The sequence below is a fragment of the Sceloporus undulatus genome, chromosome 1 (assembly GCF_019175285.1).
Source record: "Sceloporus undulatus isolate JIND9_A2432 ecotype Alabama chromosome 1, SceUnd_v1.1, whole genome shotgun sequence".
NCBI lineage: Eukaryota > Metazoa > Chordata > Lepidosauria > Squamata > Phrynosomatidae > Sceloporus > Sceloporus undulatus.
The window spans coordinates 257087628-257097936 of NC_056522.1; the positions used below are offsets into that span (position 1 = coordinate 257087628).

Consider the following 10309-nt stretch of genomic DNA (forward strand, 5'->3'; position numbering starts at 1 on the left):
TAATGTCTAAATGCCCAACCTTTCAGTGTATCTGGGCTGCATAGGCAAAGCCTAAAAAAAGATGCTTTGACAACCACAGTTCAAGTAGCCAGGAACCAAATGTTTCCTACAGGAGTAAGGTGTGGTGGGAGTAACTATGTAAATAAGGCCCAAAGTCCAATTATAATAAAAACCGTTTCACATAATTTTTAGAAACACTTCCTGGTTGAATGCACAGACATTTGGCTTCCGAAAGGAAACAGAACCTGCAAAGCAGAGAGGCAGAGGCAGTGAAAGAGACTCCCAGCACTTTGGGTAATTATTATTGGAATGCTAATGATCATTGGAAGGGTCTGGGCTCAGTTGCTGGAGGGATAACTCAGCATATCCACCTTTCCCAATTTGCCTGCTAAAGAACGATGCATTTTTCCCTACATAAGCCATCTATGAAGTCAGAAATAGGATCCAGCAAGGAGGATGCAGAAAGAGGGGCCTGGATATGAACCTGTTTGTCCTTGAAATTAGATAATTAATTTTGGGCCATGGAGCATCCATGTGTAGCTGCTTTCTCATGCTTTCTACAGATCCCATACACTGCTTTCAAATAGAAAATTGGGTCTACCTGATATTTATTGTTCATTTACTTGTATTTATTTAGTTTTTGTCCTGCCTTTATCCCATTACAGAAAGCAATACAACTCACAATATGAGTTAAAAGGAACTATAAAAAATAACAATTGTTCTTTAAAAAAAACCATGATACAGATATATCTCGGTTAACAAAACTGATGTCTTCCAGAATATTATTGTACTTCCTTAACAGAAAATTTGGCCAAAATAACATTGAAAGAATAGGGATAAAGTCCTACATCTCAAAAGAGAAGAGCAGTTCAATATGTTTCACAACATTTTTTAAAAAATCAACAATAACAATATGCAAATGTGAAACGAAATAACCAGGTCAGGTAGCCTTTGCCTAAGTAGACAAAATGTTTTTCAAACTTTCTGAAAGTCACTTGAGAACTTCTTTGAAATATATTAAGGGATGCCTTTCCCCCTTCCACTAGCTTTCACTTTTCTTTATGATTTTCATGATGGTGACTCAACTTACTGATCTGTGCTCATGCTGAAGCAGGTCTTTACTTCTTTCTCTCTGTTTTGCTATTCACACATGTTCCATAAGGAGAAATGAATTGTTGTTGTTGTTGTTGTTGCATGCCTTCAAGTTGTTTCCAACTTATGGTGACTCTAAAATGAACTTATCATGGAGTTCATGGGGCTGACTGGATGTGATTCACCCAAGGTCACCCAGTGGATTTCCATGGCAGAGTGAGAATTCAAACCCTTGTCTCCAGAGTTGTAGTCATACACGCAAACCACCACATCTGGTACATCAGTTATAAGCCCATTTAATAAAAGTGAGCCTAGCTTCAGTTACTCCTGTGTTGGTTACACCTAGGCAAAATATAAGACTCTTTGCTTGGGGTTACCTTTAAACAAGGTTCTGAAACTTGAACTGGTACAGAGCACCAGCATCTGAATGCTTGTTGAAACCAGGTGGCTGGAACATACTACACCTATACTATGCAAGTTACAAGTGATTACCTGTGTTTTTTCCTCATTTTAAAGTGCTCCTATTGACCTTTAGAATTTCAAGCAATTTCTAGCCAATTGGTTTGAAAGACTACCAGCAACTACTCACACCTTAAGAGCAGCCTCTCAGGTTTTACTTGTGGACTCAATGATAAGATACTAGTTGTAGGGCTTTTTCGGTGGTGTGCCTGTATTTGTGGAACTCTGTTCCAGGGGCCTGCCAACCCTTGGGACAGAGCCCTTTGGCTTGTAAACAGGTTCTAAAAATGCATTGGCATTTATCACACTGAGGTTATTGGAGCTAAGATCAGGGGTGACTGAGGGTTGAACGATGCAAATTGACGTTATACCATGAATGTTTTATCACACCTGGTTGTCCTTCGGTTGCCCTTCCAAATCGAGGGGGAATCAAATCCAAGGCAAGTCACGTGATGTGGATTCAGGCAAAGCGGAGTGAGTGCAAATTGTATTACCACACCAGTGCATACCATGCGGATTCAACAATTCGAATTGGGACCCTTGCACATGCTCAGTGGGCCTCTGGACGCATCCTGAACCTTTGCACTTCCGGAGTGAAAAAGGGAGCCTGGTTCCACTTTCACGTGAATGACAGCTTCACCTTTCTTCCTCCCTTCTATTTTCCCATCCCTGGCAGCCAAATTCAAAGTGGTCCTCCGTGTCAGAGCCCCCATCCATTTCATCCACATCTACATCTTTCCTCTTGTCATTCTCCTCATCTATTTCATCTACATCTCTCCTTCCCTTTGTAACAGTTGCCTTCTCTTAGGTTGCATCCACACTGGGGAGATAATCTGGTTTAACTCCACTTTAACTGTCCTGGCTTAGTGCTATGGAATTCTGGGAACTGTAGTGTCCTGAGACATTGAGCCTTCTCTGCCAGAGAGCTCTGGTGCCTCAGCAAACTAATAACTTAAATTATTATTAATAATAATATTATTTTAAAAATAATTATCAATAATATTATTATTATTTTAAAATAATAAACTATTATTATTATTATTATTATTATTATTATTATGGAAGTTGGAGTTTGTTGTGGGGTCCTTGGCTCGAGGCTATGGAATTCTGGGAGTTCCATCTCTCCCTCCAGCCTCCTGTTTCTTTCCCTTCACATCTGTCATCTGGATCTACCCTCCATCCCTAGCCTCAAGTGAATATAGGGAATGCCACCTATCTCTAAATGCCCTCTGTTTCATCCAAATGTATCAGCCACCGGCAAAAATATTGTTATTGTTATTATTATTTTGCAGTGAAATAATTTATTATTATTATTAATAATAATAAGAATAATAAATTTCATTCACTGCAAAATAACCAGTGTAGAAACTGCAGTTCTACTTGGAAGAAAATCCTGCCTCCATCTTGGCCCAACTTTGGCGGACATCCTGCCCCCCACCCCCAAAGAGTCCTTTAGAAGCTTTACTAACCCCATTCTCTTTCTTTGCCCCCCTCTTTTCCCTTTCTCTCTCCCCCCATCTCCCCCCTCCTTGCCAGCATGTCTTCTGTCCACATTAAAACGTGAATGCATTCATTCAGGGGGGAGTATCGGAAGCAAATGGGGCAAAATTGCAGCACGGCATCATGGGAAATTTACAACCCGGGGGTTTTGCGGTGGTGTTCCAGAGCACAAGGAAAGTGTCATTCCACACCAGACCAATACACAGTGAATTCGAAGCGAGCCTCAATGCGAACCCTGTCAACTCACTTATTTAGCGAACTTGAGGAGCCAGTAAGGATTCAGTCCAGAAGCACCACAGAAGCGCCATGGGAGGAGCTCCCATTGAAAGGAACCAGGTATGAAAATACATTAACGTTATAACATGAATTCGCATCGCTCAATTTGCAGTTGCCCTGGATCTGGGCTGGTAAACCCCCGTTTGATAAACGTCATTGTATCAATCTGCTTTTAGCCAAGAAGTTGACCTTAAATTTGATTGTTTAAAGGTTGATACCACTGCTGCTATTTAGCTATTTCTCCTAAATAGTTCAAATACATTTCACAAGAGAGTTGGTTTTGTAAGACACTTTCAGCTGATCTTTTAATGGTTTAGTTTAATTGGCCTGGGATGTTTTAATGATTTATCTATAGGGTGTTTTTCTTTTTACTGACCAATAATTTAAAGTGGAGGCTTAGACAGGGCCAGCATAGTACAGTGGCTAGAGTATCAATCAGACTAGGACTCTGGGAGACCAGAGTTTAAATCCCCACTTGGTCCTAGAAACCCACTGGGTTCTTGGGTAAGTCACCTTATCTCTGCCTTAGAGAAAGACAATAGGAAAATCCCTGTAAACAAATCTTACCCAGACAAGTCTGTGATAGGTTTGCCTTAAGATTGCCATAAGTTAGAAATGACTTGAAGGCATACAACAGTAGCAGCAGCAGCAGCAATATCAACATGCTTAAAGAAAATAAACTGCAGATGATAGATAAGGGCAGCAGAAGATGGCTAAACTGGGAAGCTCCCGGCTTTGCAAATCAGCTGGCTAAGGTTTGATTCTAGCTGGAAGTTAGTTGGGATCCATCCAGCTGGTAGCAAAAAGCAAGTGATAATATCCAGAAGTATCTTAAATTTGAATTGAAAACAGCAGCAGTAAGTTACATTTTGTAGCAATGTGATAAACTTGTACATTTAATGTTTTATTCATATATGTAAGCCACCTTAGAAAGACTTGCCTGAAACAGGTGACATAAAAATGTAAAAACAAACCAAAAAGTTCATAAACCACAATGCCAATCGCACCTAATTAGATCCCTCACTAGATCCCTCAGGATTTCTTGCACCTGCTTATTTTCTTGAACGTTCTTGAACTTTCTTGATTGCTTGGCAGCATCAAAGAATTGTGTTCTGTCATTGTACACTACCTGAGAAATCCATGTCAAATTCAGAGAAAGAAAGAACAATTTCAAGTTTCCATGGATGGACTGATGATTCATTTATCTTCTGTGAACCTATAACATCTCTATTACAGTGGCCAGGTTGCTCAGCATGAACAATCCAGTGTTTGTGGTTGTTCCTCAGCCTAGTGTGACAATTAACCACCCAAACCAGATTTTGTTTCCTGGATCCTTCAACCAAACTTCAGGAATTATACAGCACAGTGGCCATCCACTTATGACAGTCAACACAATAAACCAACTGTCTGAACAAACTGGGCCAAGGCAGAACATGCACACAGGAGGACGCCTCATCACTCTTCTGCGAGAGGAGCTCAAGGTGCTTGGGGTAAGTGAGAGATTTGATCTCTGCCTAGTATGTGAAAATAACCAAGAAAAAGTAGACAGTAGAAGCCTTGGAGATAAAGAATATATTCAATTGTAATTCATTTATGGATTAGTTTATCCATACAGCATGACTTCTTAAATAGTCATAATTCATTTTATGAAAAATCTGGTATTCTGCACCTCCATTTGTGTCTAGTTGCATAAAGTCCAAATCAATGTCTGCATAGATTTAAAACAGAAAAAAGTGAGGTGGGTATTTGCCTACATACCTCAAAGAGAAAGGCGTGTTCTCTCATTGACAAACCCCAGGAAAGCTCTGATTGGCTTACAGAGGGAAGATAATCTAGGTGGTTAGTGTAGCTCTGGTCTTCAAGATATTACCAAATCTTGTCAGGGAAGGACACTAGAAGTCATTGTATGGTACCTCCTCACTTTCTTCCCAGTGTAAGGCTCATCTTGTTTTTCTGTTCTGTTCTTACAGGCCATACAGATTCTGATCGGCTTGGTTCACTTTGGTTTTGGGAGCATCTTGACCTATCTCTGTGGTGTATACATATCATACACTATCACTTCTGCATATGTGTACTGGGGTGGAGTTCTAGTAAGTTGTATCATATCATCTAAAATGTATATGCACACTGTAGCAGTAGCTACCTGTTTGCTGTGTAACTGACAAAGAGAGAAAGGCTCTTCTTATGTCTCCAAGAGAGGAAAAATGCCATCACTCAAAAAGGCTCAAGAATATAAAGTTAAATAACAGCTGGGTTTTGTTTGATTTCAACAGCTCTTGAATTTGCAATTGTAATCAGGAATTGTCTAGCTCTTCAGTGTACAAGTTTTATCCAGTTTGAGGGGAGGGTTAGCATTTGGGAGTCATTTTGCTGTTACCTCTTAGCATCTGCTGCTTGAGGCAATCTCCTCACATTTCCTCACTGTAAAGCTTGCTCTTGGTTGCCTGTGTTTTGAAAGTGGATGGGTGGACTATGTATCAAAGCACTTATTGACATTGTCATCATGCTGTACCAGGACACAAAACAACACATTAAAAAAAACCAACAACATGAATTTGATCCTGACCAAATTATCTTGGCCTCTATTGCTTTCATGTTGACACCATGTAGACACCATGCTATTCATAAGTATCCTGTTTTAACTGGATTTATTTATTTATTTATCAGATTTATATCCCTCCTTTCTCCTAAAATGGGATTCATGAGTCTTTTCCCTCCTAAACTTGAAGTGAAGTACTAATATTGTTTCTTCTCTTATGTATGACACAGTTCACCACTTCTGGATCTCTCATGGTGGCTGCTGAACATTACAAAACACTCTATCTGGTGAGTTTAATTTGTGTGTATGTGTGTCATTTATTATATTCTTCAGAGCTTGAAAATGTTATAGCTCCCCAGATCCCCTGCCAGGTTGAGCACTGGCTGTGCTGGTTATGGAATTTTTGGAGGTCTAGTCCAAAAAAGTAATGTTTTCAAACTCAGGTGCTATAACCAACTCTTCCTTTGAAATTTGAGGACAGTTTACATAAGGCTCACAGAAAGCCTCCCGTTTAGACAGGACTGGCCTCTGGGTAACGTCCTAGGGCATTTGAATGTAGTTGCAGCTACCATCTTTATTTCTCCAAGTACAGTGTGTTGGAAGTTGCAGTTCTGGTGCAATGTAGGTAAAACACACACACAACCATTGCTTGTCTGTGGAAGTGGCCTGTGTTATTGTTTTTACAAAATATGGTGGAACTGGACTTTCCCACCCTTTGTATCTCAGCAAAATAAATATGGTGGCTGTACCCACCAATGCAAAAGACAAGAGGGAAGGGCTCAGGCAGCAGGGGGTCATTTGCAGCCAGTAGCAGCATTTACCCAATATTTGCTGACTATACCACATGGTGGCACCACCCATGATGCTAATCAAGCAAGATCTCCCATCATAATTCCTCTAGTCGTTTTCTCGATCCTCTCATATAGGTTCTTATTCTGCAAAACAGTTACGTTTCAGTTCTGAGCATGAGCAAGAACATGAAAGCTCATGGAGTCCCAGCAAAAGAATAAAGAGCAGTGGCAAAGATAAACGTTAACAGTAAGATTTTAAAAAAACCTCTTCTTGAAAATGTACCTAACATAAAAGAAATTCACCTCATGGTGAAGTGTGAATAAGTCTCTCACTTGGAAAGGTTCCCAGTTAGAAACCTGTAGAACATGAGAGAGAAATCTGTTCTTGTCAAGGTAAAATAACTACTTTGAATAACTCCAGATAATGAACTCTAAATCTAGAATTTAATACTTGTTTCCTCAGGGACTATGAACAAATAACTCACCTTCTCCACTCCTACCTTATTCTGTCAAATTTAGACTCTGGATTACAATGCCAAAGTTCTGCAATCATTTTATAGCACAAGCTCCATATTTGCCAGCATTTCCAACCCCTGAGCTTGGGGCCTACTGATCGCCACAAAGCCAACTTTGTCCAATTTGATCCAAACTTTGCCAAATTTTTGCTAACATTTTGTGGCATTTGCAGCATAAGATATCCAGCTTCCTAAGTCGTTCCTCATAGGGCTTCATGGTTTCCAGACCCTTCTCATCTGAACATGTTCCAGCTTGTCAACATCCTTTCTAAATCGTGGTGCCCAGGACTGGACGTAGAATTCCAGGTGATGCCTGACCAAAGCAGAATAGTGGCACTATTACTGTCCTTGATGTAGACACTATACTTCTATTGATGCAGTCTAGAATTGCATTTGCCTTTTTAGCTGCTGCATCACATTGTTGACTCAAGTTTAACTTGTGATGGGACCCCTAAATCCCTTTCACATATAGTCTTGTTAAGCCAGATGTCTCTCATCCTATATCTATGCATTCGTTTTTTCTGCCTAAGTGCAGTACCTTACATTTCTCCCTGTTGAAGTTCATTTTGGCGTGGTATAGAGCGCCCAAAAGAGGTGCCTCCCTGGCACCTCTCTTTGCTTTGCAGGAGTGCCACAGCAAACAAATTGCGCAGCACTGCTGCAGAGCAAAAAATGAGTGCCCGGAAGTGGCTCCTTTTTCTGGCACTGCTGCAACGCAGCAAAGCGCCAGAGATGTCGCGATGATGTCGCAGCTGCGCTGCCCCGTTTGGAAGCGGCACAGCTGAGGCGTCATTGTTATGTGCCCCGTCTGGTGGGTACGCTGCAGCTGTGGTGCCCTCATCACATGCAAGGGTTGCTGGGCTTCTGGGCGCTCTGACCACCAGGCAACCCTTGCACATGATGAGGGCGCTGCAAAGGCCCATCTGTTCCGGGCCTTTGTTAGTTTTGGCTCACCTTCCTAATCTATTCAGGTTATCTATTATTATTTTGCATTTTGATCCTCTCCTCTGGGGTATTAGCTAGTCATCCTAATTTGGTGTCATCTGCAACTTGATAAGCATGCCCCCTATTCTTTCATCCAAGTCATTGATAAAGATGCACTGGGCCCAGAACTGGTCACTTTTCTCCAGGATGAAGAGAAGCCATTGCTGAGCATCCTTTGGGTTCAGCCATTGAACCATTACAAATCCACCTAACAGTTGCATTGTCTAGACCACATGTTATTAGCTTGTTTGTAAGAATATCATGGGGGCCTTGTCAAAGGTCTTAGTGAAAACAAGATTTGCTACATCCACAGCATTCCCTTCATCTACCAAGCAGGTACAGAGCATTCGTGCCATATGCGGGCTCGACATACAAGGACTTGACATCACGTAGAAAGTGAGCCCCTGTAAAATGAATGGCATGCGCGCCTGTGGCTCACAAATGGTGCAGCATGCAGGAGCGTGCCACCATTGAAAACAATGGGACTTGAGATCCTATGGTATTTCTTTTATGGGGGGAGGGTCCGGAATGGACCTCCCACAGAAACCAAGGGCCCACTGCAATTTTATCAAACAAACAGATCAGATTAGTCTGACATGACCTCTTTTTGAGAAACCCACGTTGACGTTTTGTGATTATTTCATTCCCTTCTAAATGTTCACAGACTCTCTGTTTAATGATCTGTTCTAGAATCTTTCCTGGTATTGATGTCAGACTAACTGGATTATAATTGTTGGGATCCTCTCCCCCCCCCCTTTTTTTTTTTTTGGAAGATGGGGACAACATTTGCCCTCCTCCAGTCTGTTCTCCAGTTCTCAAAAATTATTGCCAATGGCTCTGAAATTACATTTGCCAGTTCTTTTAATACCCTTGGATGTAGTTCATCAGGTCCTGGAGACTTATATTCACTTAGATTAACCAGGTATTCCTGTACTATCTCTTTACTTATTCTGTGCTGAATTCCCCCTATTCTGTCCTCTGCTCCAATTTCCCCAGGTTGAGCACCCTTTTCTTTTGTGAGAACACCGAGGCAAAGAAGATGTTGAGTAATTCTGCCTTTTCTCTAGCCTATGTTGGCATTTTACCATCTTCTACATGCAGTGGCCCTAACATTTCCTTCTTCTTCCTTTTGCTACAGACATACCCCAAAAATCCCTTTTTGTTGTTCTTAATCTCTCTAGGAAGCCTGGGCTCATTCTGTGCTTTAGCTTTTCTGACTTTATCTCTACATATGCTAGCTATTTGTTTGAATTCATCTTTAGTGGTTTCCACCTTCTTCCATTGCTTATACACATCCCTTTTAAAGCCTAGCTTATACTTAACCAAGTATTTACCTAAGTAACTTCTCCTGGGACAACCCCTTCCCTCAAACCTGATGGAAGCATCATTCAGTTGTGCTCCAGTCTTCAGCAAAACAGCCCTTCCTTCATCCATGCAGTTGATGCCTAGAAAAGTAGGGTGAAAAGTGAGTGACAATTGTGGCAATAGTGTCAAAATCATGACTAAGTAGTGTTTGTGAATATGAAACAGTTTTCATGCATTCATTTTTCATGATTGGTTTGCTCCATAATGTCCACAAATAGCCTCTGGGGAGTGTGGGGACAATTTTGCCATAGTATTACCCTGTCCTATTTCAGGCCTAGGAAAAATTCTTTTTTTAAAAGCATCATGAAATGTTTTTTTTTTTTTACTTCCTAGTTTTTAAAGGGGCCTCTTTTCTGGAATATGCTGCCTTGGAGACTGATGGTGTCCTCTTCTTTGGTCAATTTTAAGCAGAGGCTGAATGGCCACTGTGGGCCATTGGTGGGTGGGTGGGGCGGGCGGTGATTGTGTATTCCTGCATAGCAGGGGGTTGGACCCTTGGGGTCTCTTCCAACTCTGTGATTTTATGAATCTATGATTCTTCTGGGCCTAAAATGTTCCAAAGTGCATAAACATGGCAATGTCATGCACACCTCCCTAGAGGACATTTGGGATGAAAAAATTGTGTGTGTGTGTGTGTGTGTGTGTGAATTTTTGACCCCAAATCCCCTTTAGGTGGTGGTGGGGTGTGTGTACAGCATTATCACGTTAAGCCTTCAGGCCAAATTAAACCCAGAAGAGGCCTTTTTATAAAACAGGAAGTGAAATTAGTTCCCCATTGTTGACCTCTT

At 41.2% G+C, this 10309-nt stretch overlaps 1 protein-coding gene across 1 annotated transcript in view; it reads left to right on the forward strand.

Annotated features, from left to right (window-relative positions):
- Positions 1-210: 210 nt before the first annotated feature.
- Positions 211-10309, forward strand: part of LOC121919332 (membrane-spanning 4-domains subfamily A member 15-like) — a 17763-nt gene continuing 7664 nt past the window's right edge. Inside the window, exons 1-4 of the mRNA XM_042445833.1 lie at positions 211-294; positions 4564-4817; positions 5298-5417; positions 6097-6153. Coding sequence (XP_042301767.1) covers positions 4581-4817; positions 5298-5417; positions 6097-6153 — 414 coding nt within the window. The 5' untranslated portion in view covers positions 211-294; positions 4564-4580. The remainder of the gene's footprint in view (positions 295-4563; positions 4818-5297; positions 5418-6096; positions 6154-10309) is intronic.